Source organism: Thamnophis sirtalis, unplaced genomic scaffold (genome assembly GCF_051295495.1).
Source record: "Thamnophis sirtalis isolate CommonGarterSnake01/CBP01778 unplaced genomic scaffold, rThaSir2_p1.2 scaffold_11, whole genome shotgun sequence".
NCBI classification, from domain to species: domain Eukaryota; kingdom Metazoa; phylum Chordata; class Lepidosauria; order Squamata; family Natricidae; genus Thamnophis; species Thamnophis sirtalis.
The window spans coordinates 10,270,368-10,291,707 of record NW_028261391.1 but is presented as its reverse complement, the minus strand read 5'-3'; the positions used below and the strand labels follow the sequence as shown (position 1 = coordinate 10,291,707).

General features: G+C 38.5%; 2 protein-coding genes across 7 annotated transcripts in view; one reads left to right on the top strand and one right to left on the bottom strand.

Moving 5' to 3' along the window:
* The window catches only part of FXR1 (FMR1 autosomal homolog 1), a 37,180-nt gene extending 28,018 nt beyond the window's left edge, over positions 1–9,162 (top strand). The window contains exons 13-17 of one of the 2 annotated variants that reach the window (XM_087725190.1): positions 2,461–2,664; positions 4,136–4,336; positions 5,077–5,157; positions 7,260–7,351; positions 8,138–9,162. In XM_087725190.1, coding sequence (XP_087581316.1) covers positions 2,461–2,664; positions 4,136–4,336; positions 5,077–5,157; positions 7,260–7,351; positions 8,138–8,308 — 749 coding nt within the window. In that variant the 3' untranslated portion in view covers positions 8,309–9,162. The remainder of the gene's footprint in view (positions 1–2,460; positions 2,665–4,135; positions 4,337–5,076; positions 5,158–7,259; positions 7,352–8,137) is intronic. The other variant, XM_087725191.1, reaches the window with a different exon arrangement.
* On the bottom strand, positions 157–21,061 carry DNAJC19 (DnaJ heat shock protein family (Hsp40) member C19). 5 transcript variants are annotated; one of them, XR_015697983.1, is made up of 8 exons: positions 20,925–21,061; positions 15,820–15,871; positions 14,162–14,235; positions 13,671–13,747; positions 12,548–12,618; positions 12,155–12,211; positions 11,078–11,168; positions 8,123–8,449 (listed from the first exon to the last, which is right to left on the bottom strand). XR_015697983.1 is itself a non-coding variant. In XM_087725194.1 (7 exons), the coding sequence occupies exons 1-6, from the start codon at positions 20,925–20,927 to the stop codon at positions 11,122–11,124; spliced, it is 324 nt and encodes a 107-aa protein (XP_087581320.1). In that variant the 5' UTR covers positions 20,928–21,061; the 3' UTR covers positions 157–576; positions 11,078–11,121. The 5 variants fall into 5 exon arrangements, 4 of the variants coding, with proteins under 4 accessions (XP_087581320.1, XP_087581319.1, XP_087581321.1 ...); XM_087725194.1 differs by lacking the exons at positions 8,123–8,449; positions 12,155–12,211 and adding an exon at positions 157–576; XM_087725193.1 differs by lacking the exon at positions 12,155–12,211.
* Positions 21,062–21,340: the final 279 nt, after the last annotated feature.

The window sequence follows — 21,340 nt, the reverse complement described above, 5'->3', positions numbered from 1 at the left end:
TGTTTCTTACAGCTTAATTCAAGCTTTTTATATTAAGTTGGACATCGTTAGTAGCGATTCTTAGCAATCACATAGACCAGGGGTGTCAAACTATTTCATTGAGGGCTGCATCAGGGTTGTGTTTCACCGCTGGGGGGGGGGGGGCGGCATGGGCGTGGCCACATGTCCTCCTGAGTTCTGTTGTCGCTGACAGAAGCACCCAGACCTTCGCTGTTTCCATGGTGGCCCCACAGGCCAGATCTAAATACCTTGCAGGCCGTATCCGGCCCCTGGGCCTTGAGTTTGACATCCCTGACATAGACTGACCTGGATGATCTATCTCCGGTGTGGTCCATTGTATTTGAGTGCATCCAGCTTGCTGATTGTCTTTTTTCTTCTCTTTCTTTCCATCTTTCTTGGAATTATAGACTTCTGAAGAGAATTGGGTTTTTGCAGAGAAGTCTGATTAATTATTCTTTCAATGAGAACTCTGAATTGACTTGTTCTGCAATCTATTCATTGGTTTTCTAGGCTGTCGGGGGTATTTTCAAGAGTTTTCCCCAAAAGTTGAAAAGCTTCAATACTTTTTCTGTCCTACTTTAGTTCGATAGAAAAACAAAAAATATAAATCATTGTCTGCAGAGTTTATAATTTGGAATTAAATTTTTGGTAACTATGTTAGCTGTGTTATATAATATCAACATAATACCTCTAAATAATACAAATATTGGTAATTCCTCTTTCGTAGATTATTGATTCATATTGAATAGATCAGACTTAATTTGCTAAGAGAAGTTATAAATAACAGGTTTCCTTAATAACTGAACACCATAGACTGTTCATAACACAAGACCCAAAGTACTGGAATGTGGATACATAAGCCAATGTCTTCAATCTTGAATAATAAACCCAATTACCGTGTTTCCCCAAAAATATGACATGTCCTGAAAATAAGGCCATGCCACATTATTTGAGTGGACAAAAATGTAAGCTCTTTCCCGAAAATAAACCCCCTGGACAATCACCACCCCTCCGCCCAGGCATAGCGCCGCTCACTGACCTAGCAGTATCCCGAAGGAGCCAAGCTGCAGGAACGAGGTGGAGGGCAAAGGCTCAGGTTGCTTGGTGCTGAGTCTTCCAGCAGTTGCCACTCTGGGAATAGACTCTACAGTTGTACACTCTGGGAGTATGTTCTGCCGGCAGCCAGCCCACAACCATAGAGTGTACTCCCAGAGCAGCAACTGCCGAAAGACTCGGCATCCTACCTCCGTGCTTTGGAAGCCGCAGAAAAAGCCATGTGGCGGCGGTAGCAGAGATGCCCTGAGTCTACAGGGAAAGTTAGGCAAAGGCATAATGAGCCTGGTAGTCGTGCAAGCAGGGAGCGGCAAAGCGACTCAAGCAGCCCCCTTATCCGGCCATGCAGAGACCCATTCACTGACCTAGGGGCATTCCGAAGGCACCAAGCCGCGGGAGCCGGAGGGCGGCAAACAGGCGCTCATGCGGCTTGGCGATATCCATAGGTCAGTGAATGGTGCTGTGCCCAGCTGGAAAGGGAGGTTGCCGGGCGGCTGCTTGTAAGCATGGTCACCTCATGGCTGCTATGCAGTGCTGCTGCGGCAGTGCAACACAGCCGTTCGGGAGCCCGCTCGCAAGAGAGCAGCTGCCCAGCAACCCCAAAACAATAAGCCCTCCCCTGATAATCAGGCCAAAGCCATATTTTGTGGGTGAAAAGAAAATAAGACCCTGTCTTATTTTTGGGGAAACACGGTATGTAAATGAATCCCTATTGTCATGAAGCTATCGGGAATGGTAGTTTGGTCTGAAAATTTCTAATGGATCTTGAAACTATGATTAATGAACAATTTTGCTTGGGTTTTCTCTTCTTTTCTGCATACATTTCAGGAAAAAAGTGCAAGTTTGGAAGCAGAAATATAATGAATAATCACTGGTTCATTATCTCAAAATATGTATTGTGCATGACAGAAAATGAGGGCACCTTTTATTAAAAGTGATATCGCTCCCCTGTTTCGCCCATCCAGACTACATCATCATCTGCTGTAGAACACATGGCTCTTATGTGTGATTCTTTGTGGGTTTTGTTTTGGGAGCATTTTTCCCACTAACAGTATCACATAGTTAACAAACAGCTAGGACTCATTCCTTAAAAGCAGTAGACTTTAAAATATGTTGGCTCTTAACTGTCTTCATATACTTTTGATCTCTCTTAGCATCATCTGTTTTCTAATTTGGATCTCGTCTAATACATCTAGTCTACCTTTTGGATTAAGTTCCACCAACTACAATAAGTGTCCTGATATTAGATATATAGTTTGCAAATAGTAATTTCCTCCTTAAAAACCAGTAAATCCAAATGCCTGTTAGAGTTTGGTATTTCTTTGTGCCTTTGAAATGATTCAGATCCTTATAAGTATTTTGCTGATTCATGCTTGTATTCTTTTGGTTCCCATTTTCTTCCTAAAGGAACAAATTCTGAGCTATCTAATCCCTCTGAGACAGAATCAGAAAGAAAAGACGAACTGAGTGATTGGTCACTAGCAGGGGATGAAGATAGGGAGGTCCTACACCAGCGCGACAGCCGAAGACGCCCACCAGGAGGAAGACGTAGTGTTTCTGGGGGTCGGGGCCGAGGTGGACCGCGAGGTGGGAAGTCATCTATCAGTTCTGGTATGGAGAACATGTTTCAAATTTATACCAGAAAGTTCTACTGCTATCATTTTCAAGTTCATTATCTCAATTCACAAAGTAATTAGATGTAAATAATTCTTTAGAGAGCTCCACATTTTTCATCTCAGCCAAACAGGATAGGTTGCTAAATAGTGGTGGTGGGGAGGCCATGTTGACGTCACTGGTGTTGGGCCATGGGATTCTCTAATCCGGAAGGTCAAATTCAGATTGCGAGGTCTACTGCTGCATAACACGAAAAGCAATAGCAGAAAAGCTTTTAAATTAATCCCTGGGGAAAATCAGATCGATCCTGAGCACCTTCTGATCTGATTTGGAAAGTTGTAGGTATTTCAGAAAATATTCTAAGAGATAAGGACAGTGTTGCAAGCGGGTTAATAGAGTCATTAATCGGGGTTATTAGCTATTTGCTAAGCAACCAGTCATAGTCAAGAACTACTTGTGGTAGGACCATGAGTTTTAAGAGGAACCTAGATGAGCGTGCTGGTTAAAAAAAAAAGCTTGAAACATTCAGTGTTATTTCTGAGTTGGGGGTAACATGCTCCCAGCGAACAACCACGGGAATTTCTGTACCTGCTTCAAGCATGCCAGAGTACTTTCTCAATTGCCATAAGAAGATGGGCCTTGGCCTTGATTCACTGAGGTTATTAAATTTTGAATTTTGAATGCTTTTGTGTTGCCATTTTATTTTTTCTCATCCAATGGACTGTTGGAAAGAAATTATATAAAGGGGTTCAAAGTCCTTTATATCAGTCTCTCAGTGGGATGACTCTGAAAACTTAACCAAACAGGACCAAAGCTAATATTGTGAGACAATTGAGGAAAGGAAATATCAAGTTTAAAAATAGACTGGGGCTGTGGAGAATAACACTCCAAGAAAATTTCCCGTCATTGGGAGACAGTTGGGCAGCTGCTTTAGGATATTATCCATTTCTGTATTCAAAGAAATGTCTCCTGCTCACAAACCCTAAGTTGAAGCAGCCTGCTTGTATTTTCCAATATCTCATAAATATCTCATATAAACACTACAGGAAAGAATTCTAGTACCTATGATGTGCTTATTCTTCCCTCTTTATTTCTATCCTAATTTGAAGAATGCCAGAAAGAGACAGAAATTTATGTCTATTTACCTGAGAAGATGAATAAAAAACAAATTGCCTCTGGGATTTTCTGGAGGATGGAATTAAAGCAATGGCCTTGATGTTTACAACCTCCAAAGCCATCTACTCTGTAGCTTTTGTTTCCCTTTCAAGAGCAATATTCTCACGTTCTCAAGAACGTTTCAGATTTTTCCTACGTTGCTTGCCATATTAGTATGCGTGTTTGGGATTAGATTACTTTGTACTTAGTTACCCTCGTAACATTTTGTTTAAAACGGTAGATGAAAACAACACAAATTTATGTGCCATTTCTGGCCTTTGTGGGGGTTTTTTTGTCCCTGTCATTACTTTAGTGCTGAAAGATCCAGACAGCAATCCTTATAGCTTACTGGATAACACAGAGTCTGATCAGACTGCAGATACTGATGCAAGCGAATCGCATCACACCACGAACCGACGCAGGCGATCTCGCAGACGGAGGACTGATGAAGATGCTTCCTTAATGGATGGCATGACAGAATCTGACACGGCGTCAGTTAATGAAAATGGCTTAGGTATGTAAATCACTTGTAACAAAACCGAAGAGGTTCATACCCATAAACTTGTATAATTGTAATGTGCTATTACAGTCAATTACTCTACATTTTCATCGTCACCACTCTAATTGTAATTTAATATAATGTTAACTGTTTGCATAATTAAAGATGTTACTTCCATGTAACCAGAATATTTGAGGCTATGTTCTTATAATTGCATTAAAATCCTTCTGGTTTGAACCGATTTTACACCGTGTTAGAAAAACAGAGCATTTGTTCCAAATCTCAACAAGCAAGTATCCATTTTGTACCTACCATGAAATGTAAAGTTGATTTAGTCTTGGAAGATTTTAAAATCCCATTTAGAATAAATAAATGTAAACGTAACATCCACTTTATCTTTGGTAGGGCCCGAGTGATTTTGTTGCTTAAATTTGCGGAACTAACAGAATTAAAAATAATTGAAGTCAGTAGGACTTCTTTGCGGGTAGGTGTGTCTCAGCATTCTGTAACTGCCATTTTGTGATAATAGTTTATGCAAAGTTCATCAAGGAGAAACATTTCTAATAAGACGGGGAAATGATTCCTTGAACCAGTGTTTTATCTTTTGGTATCAACATAAATTAATGCCAATTTAAACATGGTCTTATACTGTTGCTACTCCACTTGGAAGGGTGAAATGGGCCTTTTTCTTTCTGCTTTGTGCTGAGAAAAAAACCATCTGTAAAATGGTTCATGCCTCAACTTTGCAATTGCAGATGATAGAGAAAAAAAACCCCAGCGACGCAACCGTAGTCGCAGGCGTCGCTTCAGGGGTCAGGCAGAAGATAGACAGCCAGGTAACTTAAGTGGAAAGGTGGCCCACCTCAGGTCACAAGCATGAAGGAATGCTCCATGTCTGTTTGTGTACCTCTGAAGCGTGTGAAGTGCCTTTTGTAAATAATAATTACTTAATAACTAAGACTACAGGCTGAGAAATTACTAGTTACTCATCTTCCAGTAACTAACATTAGTGTCTTATAAACTGGTCATGCTCCCAGTGTAAGCATCATTAAAATGGAATGATTTGTAGATGTCAGAATGGAAATATATGCCATAATGAAAGCAACACTGCTCGGTGAGGCTCATTTCTGGCAACTACTTGTTAGTAGGAATGTTGGCCAGCTTATTAGTGCTGCAATAAAACATGAAGTGACTTGCATGGTATTTGCCTGTCTCATATTTTGAATCAATATGATAAGCATTTCAAGGACAACAGAAATCACACAACTGCTGTAAAGCAAAAAATAGTTGCATGTTCTGTCTGCCATTGTGGTTTGATGCATCTTTAAATATGTACTAACATCTTAAAAGTGCAGATTTTAGTTTCCAGAACAATCCATGTTTGTTGCATTTGTAAACATCTTGCATTTGCTAAACAAGTTCCAGAATATTAGCGTGTCCTCTTTCTGTAGAGTTCAAAGGCTTATGAACAGTTGAGTACAATTAAAAATGAAAGGAAATGGATTTCACACCACAAAATGCTATAGAATAATAGACACATGATATTGATCAGTTAACCACAAAAATCCTTTGATGGATAATTAAAAATTGCTTTCTCAATTTGCTTCTGATTGTTTCACTTTAATTCTGGAGAACTGCAGTATGACTTCACTGGAGAAATATAGTAATCAGAAATATTGCACCCGTAGGGATCCTTAGCAAATTAAGGCAGTATGTTTTTTGATCAATTAATCTTAAATTCTGAGAGGGATGACAGCCACTGCTGGGAAGTATTTTCAGATATGCTGCACAATTTTGGCCATATGGTGAATTTCTTTATTCGTTACACCGTGTTCATCATGCAGAAATCATTTTAATACTTCTTCCCCCAATTCTTTTCCAATAAACTATATTGGAAAATATAGTTGCTATATGGAGTCAAAAGGAAACAATGAGCCAAAGTACTTCCTGACCTAAGAATACTTTTCTCCAAAAGAAAAGCATTTACTATTTTAAGATTTGTATCAATATCCTGCCTTCAATTGTTTCTATCAATCACTTAAGGTGCTGAGGTTGGCTCCAACCTGCCCGATGTTCTGCCAGAGACCTGACTCCACCAATTGGCTTGGGGCTCCAATGGGAAGGGGGTGGCTGATAAATAACAGATCCCGCCTCCCCCAAAAAACTTATCCTGTTCCCTCCTTCCCAATCTTTTAGTGAGGGTTGAGTATATTTTTATAGTATTTTATTTGTATTGAGTATAGGATTTGTAGTGTTTTATCCTTTTAACATTGTAAGTGACCCAGTTACCCTATGGTAAGTTGAGTGGCCAATAAATTAAATAAACGTGTGATCTTCCTCCTTCTATTTTCCTCACAACAACCCTGTGAGGTGGGTTGGGCTAAAAGAGGGATTGGCCAAACCCAGCTGGCTTTCATGGCTAAGGTGGGATATTAATACCCCTTCAATTTTTCATATATTTCTCACTTCAGAAAAAATGTTCCTAAATCGAAGAACATCCTCAAAAAGATTTGGGCTCTGTATCCATCTGCCTCAAGTCTCTCACCAGTTTGGATTAAAGCATGTTTTTTTAAAATCATTTCCCAGGTTTCTTTTCAAAATCTGGACCATCTTTCAAATCTTCAATACCTTTAAATATACCTCCCCCCCCCTTTAGGAAAGTCGTAGAGTTCTCTTTTGATAATAAGGCAAAAATATTTTGAAACTGACCAAAAAAAAGCAAAAACAGGTCAATATGGATTTAATTTAAATTAGCTGCATGAAACTTCAGGATTAACCATTAGGTCTTTCTTATTTTGGAGGGCTTCAAAAGATGACTGAATTTGTATAATATGAGCCTTGGAACGTAAAAGGATAGACATGATTTATCCTTTTGGATTGTTAACCAACAGTTGGATGTTTCCTAAACGTAAAAGCCTGAAAATCTCTTTCCTCACAGTTACAGTTGCTGATTATATATCAAGAGCAGAATCTCAGAGTAGACAAAGAAACCTCCCAAAGGAAACACTGGGTAAAAACAAGAAGGAAACGGTAAGAAACAATAAAAGTACAAACTAATACCTAGCTAGAGGGGGCACAGTGGCTCAGTGGTTTAGAAGCCGAGCTTGTCAGCTGGAAAACCAGCAGCCTGGGTTCAGGACATGACAGAGTGAGCTTGTAAATAAATAGCTACCACTTTGGTGGGAAGGTAATAGTGTTCCGTGTTTTTTTTCCATACATTCTGTGTTGCGGTATGATGTCATGCTGGAAAAGTCTTTGGACAATGCTGGCTGGCTCCCTTGGCTAACAAAGTTGGACACGACTGGATAGGGAAAACTTTTATCTGTACATAATACCTATTTATGAATTTACTTCAAAGATTATGTAAACTACTACATCTCTCTCTAGGTGCTGAAAAAAGTTTGCCAATTTGGAGGGCTCTATGAAAATAGGAAAATTATATGTTACAAATTTATTAGCCAATTTAGACAACTTCTGTTAAGAATACCTTGCCCTAATCACATTCTCCAGCTTTCTAAGAATGGCCGCCTAAGGCAAGAATGTAGCTTATGTCTAGAGATAATTACCTACCTTGTTCATTTGACAGTGTTTTCAACTGGATTTTAGGAATGATTTAAATACATAGGTACTACAGATAACTGGGTGTAACATCCACTATTACACGTAAAATGTTCATCTAATCATCTTTCTAAAATTAATACCTTCTGTGGATTTTCTTATGAAGTCTGAAATTGGAGTGGGGGTGTATTAATTATGCTGTAATGATTGACAGTTCTCTCGTCACCGAGTCTTATTTTTCCCCCCCCCGTTTAAAAGGTGAAAGATGTGATTGAAGAGGTTGGCCTTTCTGAAAAAGCGGTAAATGGCCCGGCAGTGGTTTCTGGGACTGAATCTTCCAAGCAGCAACTTAGTCCTGAAGAAAAGCCTAGTACTATACAAGAAGACGGAAATAAACAGGAAGAAGCTGTGTTGAATGGTGTTTCATAAACAAGAGTTCCTAGTTTACAGTTCTTTTACATTACATTTTACAATAGTGCTTGTATAAGCTTGCCAAAGATAGAATATGGATTGCGAATCTTGACATCGCACTTTCAGTTCCTCCATTTTGGAAAACAACAGGGAGGGATCCTGAAAAAAAATCCAATGTTGAACATACTTTGACACCTACTGTGTTATAAATATCATCAGATGTGCCTTGAGAATAGTATATGTAACATTTAAATAAAAACAAATTGCTGGCTATAGGAAACGTTATTTTGTTTTCAAAATATGACAGATGTGTGGGGGGAAATCCCTAACATAACCTACTTTATGAAAGCATTAGCTGCTTTTATTACATTTTTAATAATATGCAACCACTTCTTCACCTGAGGGAAAACTAGAAAAAAAAATGCAGTCTAAAATATTTTGCACTGAATTGTAATTTCTCCATTAGTTTAGTCTGGAAACTGGTCTGTTTTAATACATGTTTTTTAAATGCTGTATGTAGTGGGGGAAAACTGCAGACCACTGGAATACATTTATTAAATTCTCAATCTGCAGGGATATTGGGTGACATTGGCAGTGACTGTTCTACATTGAGGCTTTGTTTGATTTATTTATTAAACTGTACAGTATTTAAAAATCAAACATAGCTTTAGTTAAAACACTTAATTCTGAATTAGTCATGTCCATTAAGATAACCAGAACTACTGAAAAGATCAATTTCCAGAAAGTTTATTCTGTATAAACTACATATGTTAGTCCTTAGAGTATTTTTATTTTTGGTTGTTTGATGTGCAATATGTTTTTGTATGCTGGTAGAAAAATAAACCTTGATCTTCCATTGGTTGATCCTTAAACATTTGCTAGTTATTAATTTGTTATACAAGGGTTGGACACAAGTTCTCATGGAGGCATTGCCTTTGAATGAAAGAGTATATTAATGTCATTTTCTGAAAGGTTTTTGTAGCTGGCAACATTGTTCCTCATTTAACTTGCAGATCTAAATGTCTTTCCTTTTTACTGGTTATTGCATAGAAACCAGTAATAGGACAATTTAGGGGGAAATGGTAAAATTCAATTCCCAAATGGATTCTCTCCCCAATTTAAAATTTGACCCTAAAAATCCTGGCATTCTAATTAGATATCCCATATCATTTTATCTCAAGAGCAAGTCTGACTTCATTGCTGATGTAGCACACAGAATGCATTGCTTTTGGAGAGGGAAATCATCTTTTTTCAAGGAGACAAAATTAGAACTAAGTCCTAGAACCATGCCTCTCCCCTGTAGATTAAGAAAAGTTTAGCTTTGGGGTCATACTTATTCCTTAGCATTCCCTGTAGCTGCCTTGCAGTTCCTGCCATATTCTTGTCAATGCCACTGTAATTTCAAAAGCCGGCTCACTGCCATCTGGGATACTACTACTACTACTACTACTACTACTACTACTACTACTACTACTCATTGTCTTTATTTTATTCATGGTTGTTTTTTTTTTTCCTTTGTAAGAATTGGTGTATCCTGCCCATGACCCTCTGAAGTGTTTTTTAAAAAAATCCAAAGTATTTAATGTTTATACCATGCAGAAAACTGGTGACAATTATTCTGGAAAGAGAGAGTTCACTTATGCTAACAAATTTATGAAACATTTCTTTTTATTTAAAATCACTATAATATCTCCTAGATTTCTTCAGGGTAAGGATGTCAACTTCTTTCAACACTTCCTTCTAGAGTTTGGACTTTTATCTTCTGTCTTATCATTTAATTCTGCTTCAATACGTTCTTGCCAACTTCCTTCTTAATGTCTCAACTATAAATGGTCTCTATTTCAAATGTAACTTGGTTGAAATACTATGCTTGCAACAGTGGGTTTTTAAGATTCCTAGTAACATTTTATTGGAAAAATGATCGTGACCCGTCAAAACCGCGGTCCACTAAAGCGTGCCCAATTAAAGCGCGTACCTGACGTCATCAGCAGTGTGACAAATACGACCGCGGAGAAAAAAGGGCACTTTAAAAAGCGCTTTTAAAGCAAGCCGATTCACATAAAGGTAAGGGTTAGGTTAAGGGTTAGGTCTAGGGTTACGTTAAGCGTTAGGGTTAGGTTAAGGGTTAGCGTTAGTCGCTTTAGTCTACCGCGGTTTTGTGGTGGAACCAAAATGATTATATTTCTATTAGCACAATCTGCTAGTGATCCATAGACTACTTTGAATTGCCACCTTTCTGCTACCTTAAAATTATGGAGGTTCTCACCTACCCACCCACCGCCGAGCTGGAAAGGTTGGGGACCACTGGTTTAGTGTCTTATCCTTTGATCTTATGTGTAATATTCTTCCATTCTCCTAATGGTTGCCATGTCTCCCCATTTTCATGTGCTCTTTCACAGAACTATTCTGTCGTCTTCCACCCTTCCTAAATTACTGGAGATAGTTTGTTCACGTTTTCTGTAGTTGTATTTCTTCCTATATATTTCTTCCTATTGTCTAGGTAGGCAAATACAATATCCATACTACAAGTGACAGAACATGGTACCAGGAAAAAGTCAAAATTGCTCCAGATGGCCTGTTTTACATTGCTTCCTAAATTTATCCAGATCCCTTTGGGAAGAAATCTATAATTTCCAGTATTTATATTTATGACTGTTGATGCTGTGTCTTGAATTCTGCCTAAAATGTAGAATATAATAATATAATCCTCTCTAGATAAATCTGCCATTTCCAAGTACTTCATACCCTTCCCTAAAGTCCCACATAAAAATTCCCCAAACTACTCACTCAAATGTAGAATTCCAAGAGCTTCTTGCTCTAATTAGATTCAATTATGGACCAAGCAACTCCAGTTGATCTGGGTAACAAATTAGGCAACCTCCAAGATAAAGAAAAGTGAAAAAAAGCATACAGGTTCCAGAATAGGTTGAGCAACATGCTTTGTAACATAAATTGAACAGTGTTTTAGAAGCCACAAAAATCAATTAAAAAGCCGTAGAACTCTTTTTTCCCCTCTACATTTAAAGTGGGGAAAATTCTACCTTACATTTAAGACACAGGAAAGAACATTATTCACCACGCTTAATACTTGGATTTTTTAAATCCATGACAATTTCAAGCCTAGTTCTTTCCCATTTTAATCATCTTCAAATGTTCACAAAGGCAGGAGCCATTATTTAGAAATAAATCTAAGCTTTTCTTAGTATGAAGAATTGAAAACTCATTTTAAATGCTTATATTAGAAAGTTGGAGACTACCAACTTGGTTCTCGCTCATGAATGGCTGTTTAACCAGCGGGAAGATATAGACCAGCTTACGAGAGCAACTGTACTATAACACCACTTTCTTATGCACATATAAAGAAATACTGTACGAATTTTATTGCTCAGCAATCATGGTAATAAAAATCATTTTTGAAGAATACTGCACCATAATTCTATGATAAAATAATACAGCTGTTCTCAGCTGAGAAATAAATTACTTCAAAATATTATTAAACCCCACAGGTGTTTTCAGCAGAATCTTGGATGTTCATATTTATCCTGCTAATTTTTTAATCTAAAATGATAACTCTGAATTTCAGATATTACTATCTGATTAATGGGTTCTGTACAAAGCTTGCACTTCATTAGAAGTGCATCAGAAGTTGTAGTTGACATTAATTTCTGAAAATAACCAGAGAGGAGGATGTGCCCTACATCAAAACGATTTCCTTTTGGCATGTATGACAGCTTCATTTGTCTTTGGGCTATTTTGAAAATATATTCTAATTGTTAAAGTCAGTGATGAGTTCTCATTTCTTAGCTTGACTTTCCAGTAAATCCTTAGCTTCATTAATTTTGGCTGCAACATAGGGAGACCCACCTGGTAAAGAGGAAAATATGGTTGTCATGTTCACAAGACAGAAATTATTCCATTATTCTGGTAAATGAAATAAATGTGATCAGTGAACTGAATATTCAAAATAATAAAACATTTTAGTCATTTCAATAATCAAATGGTCCACATACAAAAACACTTAACTACATCAGCAGTGGTAATGAAACAATAGCTTGCCAGGCTATAGAATTTTATCAGAAAATTCTAGTTTTCCCCTCGTGTGCATGCACAACTTTCAAATAAAAAAATAGGAAAACAGAACACAAAATCTCTAAATTCAATTCTTAAAATGTTCCCATGCAGCCCCATTAGGAGAGTCTCATTTTACATGAGTCAGGTGAAGACAGCCATTTAACATATTAACATTTTCTGATTTACCTTTATCAGGATGATTCAAAAGCATGATTCTTCTGTGAGCTTCTCTGATTTTTGCTTTGTTCGCTGTAGGACTAACAGTTTATTTTTTAATTAGATAATTTATAACTAGGAAAAATATCAAAAAACACCCAGATTATTATTAAAAAAAACAAATTACTGCATCTATGTCAGTTCACTACCTCATTTCACAATATGACTATTAGGAGGATATTTTGAATTTTACAGTTTGCTTAACATACGTATTTGCAAGCTGCATGTTATATTTTTGTGATAATCCAGCAACAAACAGAAATGGCTTATTATGATTGTTTTGCAATTATGCATACAAATAAACTTATTCCCTCCCCTCCCCCATTGTCTTATTAGGATAGTAAAAAAACCAGACCCCTCATTACACCACCCAGTTATTGAACTTCTTTGCTTAATTGGCTGAGTGAAGTTTAAATGTGACAAATCTGTTTGCTTGATAAAACAGCATTCAAAATTTTATAGAGCTGTGGTGATGCAGTGGGTTAGAATACTGTATTATAGGCTAAGTCTTCCCACTCCCAGGAGTTTGATCCTGACCAGATCAAAGTTGATTCAGCTTTCCATATCTTTCTGAGGTCGATAAAATGAGGACCCTGATTGTTGGGAGGAAATATGCTGACACTCTAAGCAGTTTACAGAGTCAGCATGTTGCCCCTAACAATCTGGGGGTCCTCATTTTATTAACCTCAAAAGGATGGAAGGCTGAGTCAACCTTGAGCTGGTCAGTCTCAAACTCTCAAACTACTGATAGTCGGCAGAATTAGCCTGCAATACTGCATTCTTACCACTCTATCACCATGGCTCTAAATATTATATAAGTCTAAATGCTACCTCTGTTCTAGAGTGATCTGAAAATTTTGCATCCACCCTATGTCCATTCAATATCTTGGAGACCTTGTCATTAACAATACTGAACATAAAATTGGCTGTTATGTTCTGATCAGAGTTACAGCCTGTATGATGTAAAAAGATTACCATAAGCTTTTTACTATTCAAATCATAGCTACAAAAATTACGCCACCTAACATGTTTCCCATTCTTTTCTTATGCACTTTTTCCTGGAAAATATTGTGATTTTTTATTTTAATTTTACCTCACTCCTAATATTAAGGCAGCTTCCCGCTTGTTCATTTTGCTTTCGAATCCACCTCTGTAATAACCACTGAAGGCCTGAAAATAAAATATTGTTATTATGAAAGCATTATGCAATGCTACCAATAAGAAATTAAAGATGCACATCACTCAATTGTGGCAAATAGAAAAAAATACATCATCCAATTACATACAACATTGCCAAGAAGTAGAAGAGGCGACACAATTTATTTCTTTTAATGTCCTCCCACGTGGCTTAGTTCATTATTACCAACTAATCCATTTTTTTTCCTAGCATTGAGACAAAAATATTTCTACAAAACTCAGCAATTATTTTTAATTAATTTGCACACCGTAATAAGCATAAGGCTTATAACGGGCAAATTTGGGATCTCATATTCCTATGCATTGAACTGTTTCTCTCTCATGTCCCATGGTAAGCAAAGATGATGATATTGCTGCAAAAGAATATTGAATTAAAAACAAACTCACCGTTTTTGGCAGAGATTGCAGTGTTTGCTTTACTTGTGGTTCCATTTGCTTTATTACTTGCAGCGCATAGCGACCTCAAAGGAAAGAAAAGATTCAATTTCAGTTATTTAGTGTGAGATTTGCAGAACCTGTAGAGGCAACTAGACAATCCCAGGCCAAAATGGACAAAATCTAATGTTTCCACAGAAGCTTCCTACTATTGCAATAGGCTGAATAGAGCGTAAACAGAGGTCCAGTACTTCCTATTCCACTGAAAGGATTAAATTTATTTTTCCCCACACACAGCACTCAGGCTACTAAATTCCAGGAAGGGCTGTATACACCACTCTCAAAATTGTTTTTCCCTCTGCCTTGCACAGTTCAAATTCTATTTTAAAGAATCCAGTACCATTTACTGATGCAATTTTTAAAAAGGCAATATATTTTAAGAATTTTACAAAGTCAACAATAAGTAATCTAAATTAAGGATTACTTACAAGGGTACTAAACAGCACATCCCTTAAAGAACCATTTATATTAGGTATGGGCAGCAGAAACGAAAGTGCAAGGCAGATGCTCTTTAACTATGGTGTTCCTTTCTTTCAGAAAATCAAATTTCAAGTTACACATACAAAGACAGCTGTGGCATTGTAATGAGATTATAATACATGTGCGATTGACTCAAACACCTAACCTAGGGAAGTGTGCAGGGTGAGGAAACATCAGTTTAAAAAGTTATCTTGAAAGAGAGACAAAAGTCAGTGGGATGAGTGAAATTTCACTAACGTTACTAATGCTTTTAGCATTATCAAGTTTTGTCATTGTCCATAGCTTTCATGGTAGATACTTTATAAATGGACTGTCCCCTTCATAATGGTCATTTTGCAATAACCTTGTGGTACTTTGTCAGCATTCCAAGTATGACTACCCCAAAGAATGGAAAGCCCCATAACCTGGGGATCAGCTTCCTCTGATGCGATAAATTCTGAGAGTATACCATCTTTTCATATAGAATACAAGCACAGGTAGTGGACCTGAGGATTCATCCTCTCTTTTGAAGCTTGTCAATTTATTGTAGATGCAATAAATTGAAGTACGTGTTGACTAATTCCTGTCATTTAAGTAATTCCCTAAACTAGTTGATATCTCTCACCCTGGTGAAGGTGTTAACCATATTTTAAATCATTTTGGTCCAAACTCCAAATTTCCATGTGCAAGCCATAGGCAGAATTATGTCCAATAATACAGATGCAATTCAAACAGATTGTCATACAGAGCCAATTTACAAATTACATTAAGCCGTAATGTAGTATGGCTATGTGAACCATGCTTAACAAAAGTTGAGTCAGTCAATAAACTATGGTTAGCAAGTCACTGTTTTCCACGATATGTGAGCCTACATTTATGATATCTATTTTAAACTTAAAAGCATCAAATCTGGCATCACAATAACAAATGTGATATGAAATTAAATGTATCAAATAATTAGCAATATTTGGCAAACAAATCTGCCACTGAAACCATCTACAAGAACCACTGTCTTTCTGTTTATTAAACCATCCAACATAGTCTTGTAGACAGATGTCTATGCTTCTAAACACTAGACTGTAATACTACTGTTCGTTATAGGGTACATATTTAACACAAGCAGAAATAAAGCAAGTTTTCCAAGAACAAACCTGCATAACCAGCTGCAGCTATTGTCAGGCCAACTACTATCATAGTACCAGCCTAAAAGAAAGGAAAAAAGGAATAAATAAAATATTAACTTAGGAACATTTTGCTTGTATACTATCAGTGAAAAGATTTTTTGAATATATACCAAATATCTAAGACAGAAATTGCTTAAACATTATACTGGTCTTCAGTTGACAATTTTCAATTCCATGCATTTGAAATAATACTGAACTTACTCTGTGTGTGTATGTGTCTGAGAAAGGGAGGATGATTAGGGAAGTCATCTTGAAACTTAGATTTATATGGCTAGTGAAACATGAATACTGTACTTTTCTTTTAAAACTAGGACACAAAACATTTTTGGATTTGTTTATGCCTTCTTGACGAACAGAGATCTATAATTCAGAAGCTTGTATTATGCCAATTTCAAATCTTATATAGGTACTGTAATGAATAACTTCACCAATGGGATTTTACTTTGTCTCTTCTACCAACCCTTTGGAACAAATCTTGGGTGTATGTAGGTATTGCAAACATAACTGAGAGCTAGAAAATCAATTTAATTGTTCTGAAATAACTGCATATGTATAAGAAATTCTGCTCTTAAAAGTTCTCAGAAATCTTAAAGAGTTATTTTTATTCCAGCTGGATACAATAGTATTTTAAAAAATAAACAAAGTATTGTCCCCGGGAAGTTTTTTTTTTATTTTTCATCACAATATACATTAAATTTCAAATTCATGAATTAAGATACTCATGAGTTAAGAATATATTTTATAGGGTTCTTTCAGTGTGAATGTGCATGTGTATGATTTTATATTCTCTTTTCCAAAATAATTATACCAGTACGCATTTGCAGATTAACAGAGTTGGAAGGGATCTTATAGGTCATCTAGTCCAACCCCCCGCCCAAGCAGGAGACCATACACATTTCTGACAAATGGCAGTCCAATCTCTTCTTGAAAGTGTCCATAAGCTCTCAAACTTCTGAAGGCAAGCTGTTCCATTGGTTGATTGTTCTCACTGTCAGAAAATTTATCCTTATTTCTAGATTGACAATTTCAAGTCATAAATGTTCCACAGGTAGTTTTCATTTAAGTTTAGGCAGTCTCATGGGAAATACTTATTTCTCATGCAAATTAATAAGCTATATTTGAAGTTATATCAGAAATTAGATAAGCAACGTTCCTAGTTTTTTATCAAGTATTATAACACAACGGAAAACAGCTTCCATGCAGCTACTCAAAGGTCCTAAATAGAAAATAATTTATATCTAAAATTTAGTAGGATGAAGTTCCAGTATATTATTTCAATATATTTAATTTATGTAGTGCCTAGTTCTTTTCAGTGAGGGTAAAATAGAATAACTGGGAGCTGTGCAAATTCAATCAGTTTGGGGCTTTTTAATTTTGCTCTTAAAAGATTGTAGCTTGTATCTCGAGAATATTGCAACTCTATTGTATCTAGCAGATGGTACACTTCAATTTTATTTAATATATTTTAAATATATAAGCCACTTTTTCAAGATCATAGTTTCTCCAAAATTGTCAAGCCAACCTCCCTCAGCAACCAAGAAAGAAACCACTTAACTCTATTTTGTAGAATTAAAGAGTACCTTTAATGGTTATGAAAAGATAGCAGCTAAGCAAAGCAAGATCTGAGGCAAAAGCCCACGAAATCATAGATATCAATATGTGACCCAACCCCCTCCCACTGGTAATCCCATCCCTAGTCCAATCTGCAAATCCCTCAGGTGTCATGTGAGTTCTATCTTCAAAAAGCATCATCAGGGTGGTATGCAGGACAATTAGCCTTGGGGGGCCCAATCACCATCTCCAGCATGCGCAGTAGATGGCGAGAACAAAACTCCCTTTTCACAATCTTTCCTGTACTTAAAACTTCCCTTCCCAAATACCATGCCTCCCCTTCCCCGTTTCAATGGCAGCCGAAAGCAAGTAGCGAAACAGAGGCTGACATAAATATTTAAAAATAGTAAAAATCAATATCCAATTATAAAGGACTCTGGTATTTAAATAATTTTAAAATAATCACTTTAAGTAAAATGCAAGTTCAAATATTTATCAGCAACAGACATAGCTTTAAAAAAATGAAAGACAAAGAGAAAAAATGCATTTGAATGACCTTTTAAAATGCTGCCAGAGATGGTGCTATCCGTCCTCTCTTGAATGATCGAGTATGTGCCCTAGTATATGGCCTGCTAACATTGCAGATTTATATAGTGGTTTGGCAAGTATTGCTTCCAAAGAATCAGTCAATCGCTTCCCTAACTACTCTCTGCCTACTTAGCTAATGAGCCTATCTAGGTTAGGTGATAAATGAAGCCACCTAAAATATCATATATTGGGCCTCCCTAACCAACATGCCCAGACTAAAGAAGCTAGGATAAGCAGGGAAGCATTTTGAACCAACAAGTAATCCGGTTGTCTTGACTCAACTCTGACAACTCTATCTGGATGACTGAGAACCTTCGACACAGTAACTGTGAATTAACTAAGTTTTATTTAATAGCCCAGCAGATGGCAGCACCTAGCTGACCTTGACTAGGTTCTGAAAAATTAGTTAAGGTTTAACCTGGTTAGTGTTTCAGTTATGGCTACAAAATTCAGACAGTCATCAGATTAAAAGACAGCAGAGAGATATAGAAAACTCTCTTTACGCTCTGAAGCAACCAGATTTTGCAGCCCAGATTTGGTATTTTTATTTTGGAGTCCACCCCAAGGAAAAGCAAGACTATGAAATAGACTGGGAAATTGGGGGGAAACACTCCTATAAGGATATGAAGAAATCTAAAGGAAAAAAACCTTTTAATATAGTGACCTATTAAGCCAACAGAAAACCCTGTACAATAGCAATAGCAATAGCAATAGCAGTAGACTTATATACCGCTTCATAGGCCTTTCAGGCCTCTCTAAGCGGTTTACAGAGAGTCAGCATATTGCCCCCAACAATCTGGGTCCTCATTTTACCCACCTCGGAAGGATGGAAGGCTGAGTCAACCCTGAGCCGGTGAGATTTGAACCGCTGACCTGCTGATCTAGCAGTAGCCTGCAGTGCTGCTTTTAACCACTGCGCCACCTTGGCTCTAGACAACCATACATCTGAAGGTGAGATAGGGAGAACGTTACTGATTTAACCACAACTGCAGTGCTGTGGAAACTTTAACAGAGATTGAAGGAGAAGTAGTGGATGGATACTGAATTTCTCTTCTTTAACTTTTAAGTTGCCCAAGTCTTTTGATGAACAGTAAAAACTTTAAGAATGGTTTGTCACTGCATTATTTTAGACTACGGCCAAGAAAACTACAGAGGTGAGGACAGCCATGTTTAAGTTTATCAGCTGCTGGAGAGAGGGCTTAATTTCAGCAATGAATAAATTCCACACTTCAGGTTCTACCAAAGATTGCTCCAGCCATAGTATTAAGGTATTTAGTAATGATATTGGCAGAGCAAAACTAATCTATTCCGTAATCTATAACATTGGAATGGACAGACAAAACCTCATTTGTAAGGGAAGAAGGTCCCACAAAGCTGAGCTCTATATACCTTACTTCATAGAAAAGGAGTATATCCAAATGCTTCTTCCAGGCAGCCTGAATGGGTAATTTAGAAGAAAATGGTGCTGCAGGTACCTATGAAGTTTAGATCTCCCTTAGGCATGAAAGCCAACTAGATAACATTGGTCCAATCACCAGGAGACTGTGAGTTCTAGTCTCAGCCAATGAAAGCCAGCTAGGTAACATTGGGCCAATCACCAGGAGACTGAGTTCTAGTCTCATCTTAGCCAATGAAAGCCAGCTGGGTGACTTTGGGCCAATCACCAGGAGACTGTGAGTTCTAATTTCACCTTGGCTAAGAAAGCCAGCTGGGTGACTTTGGGCCAATCGCCAGGAGACTGTGAGTTCTAATCTCACCTTGGCTAAGAAAGCCAGCTGGGTGACTTTGGGCCAATCGCCAGGAGACTGTGAGTTCTAGTCTCATCTTAAGTCAATGAAAGCCAGCTCAGTGACTTTGGGCCAGTTGCTCTCCCTCAGCCCATCCCACTTTACAGGTTGTGGTGGGGAGCATAGAAAGAAGGAAGGAAGGAGTATTACCTATATTAACTATGTTGAGTTTGATCAAAAACATACAAAAAGGCAGGATAAGCCGCTCCAAACTTGATTGCAGAAAATACAACTTCAGCAACAGTGTGTGTCAATGCCTGGAATGCTCTACCTGACTCTGTTGTTGCATCCCCAAACCCCCATAATTTTAACCTAAGACTGTCTACTGTCGACCTCACCCCTTTCCTAAGCGGTCTGTAAGGGGCATGCATAAGCGCACCAGTGGGCCTTCTGTCCTTGTCCTACTGTCTCCATTTATTCATACTCATTTCCTGTGTTCATACTTACATTTATACTTATACCTGTTATCTTTGACAAACTAAATAAAATAAAAATTAACCAATTTAACCTACCATCCCTGGGGCTAAGAATCAGCGAAAAGTGATCAGGGGTATAACAAAAACAGGCCAGGATATTCCTCCCTACTCAAAATCATGGGCAATAAAGTGGTGAAACAGCCCTGCCCTTCCTCAGGGAAAAGCCCCCACCCCCAGAGGAACTCCAACCAATTATTCCTCAGTTTAGCTCCGTTTTAAGTTCTGCTCTGAGGAGAACATTCACATGACGGCCTAAAATAGGGGGGTCCCCAAACTTGGCAACTTTAAGACTTGTGGACTTCAACTCCCAGAATTCAGTTGACCTCTATAAGTCTTAAAGTTGCCAAGTTTGAAGACCTCTGGCCTAAAAGGAGGCCGAAACCCCGTGCAAAATCTCTCCTGGGCTTTTTTGAGGGGAACTGGCTGTTGAACAACCGGGGGTTCAGGGCTCCCCCCCCCCTCAGGCAAAGCAAAACCCTCTGGAAAAGGTCGTTTCCCGTCCTGCGCCTCTACCTCAGCATCCTGGGACTACAACCCCCAGGATTCCCGGCTATATCACGACCGCGCCCGGGATTCCCAGCCGGCCGCCATAGACAAGCCAGGTTAAGGGAAGGTTAAGGTCCCATCCGCCGCCGGTAAAGTAGGGTGGGTGGGCGGTCAGGTCACTCACCATGCCTGCCGCGCTCCTTCACACGCCCCGCGGGAAGGGAACCAAAAAAAGGCGGGAAACCACCCGCGGCCCTCCCTCGCAAAGAGGCTCGGCGCCCCTCAGAAGCCCTGCCGTAAGCCGAGGGAGGACCTGTCGTAAAAGCGCCCGCGCGCTCTTCCGCCTCTCGGATCCGCCCCTCCGGCAGGCTCCGCCCACCCAGGCGCGAATTCAAAGAGAGGAGCGCGCGCGCTCCGGCTCTTCGCCCTCCCCCCTCCTCCACCCGGGAGGCGCCTGCAGTGAGAAGGAGCCGCAGCTCAGCTGGATCTCGCTTTGTCCCAGGTTCCCCCTCCTCATCTCCTGCTTCCCTCACCTTCCCTCCCCCTCTCCGCCCAGCCCCAATATATGGGAATGGTCTCATCTACTCATGTATGCATTCG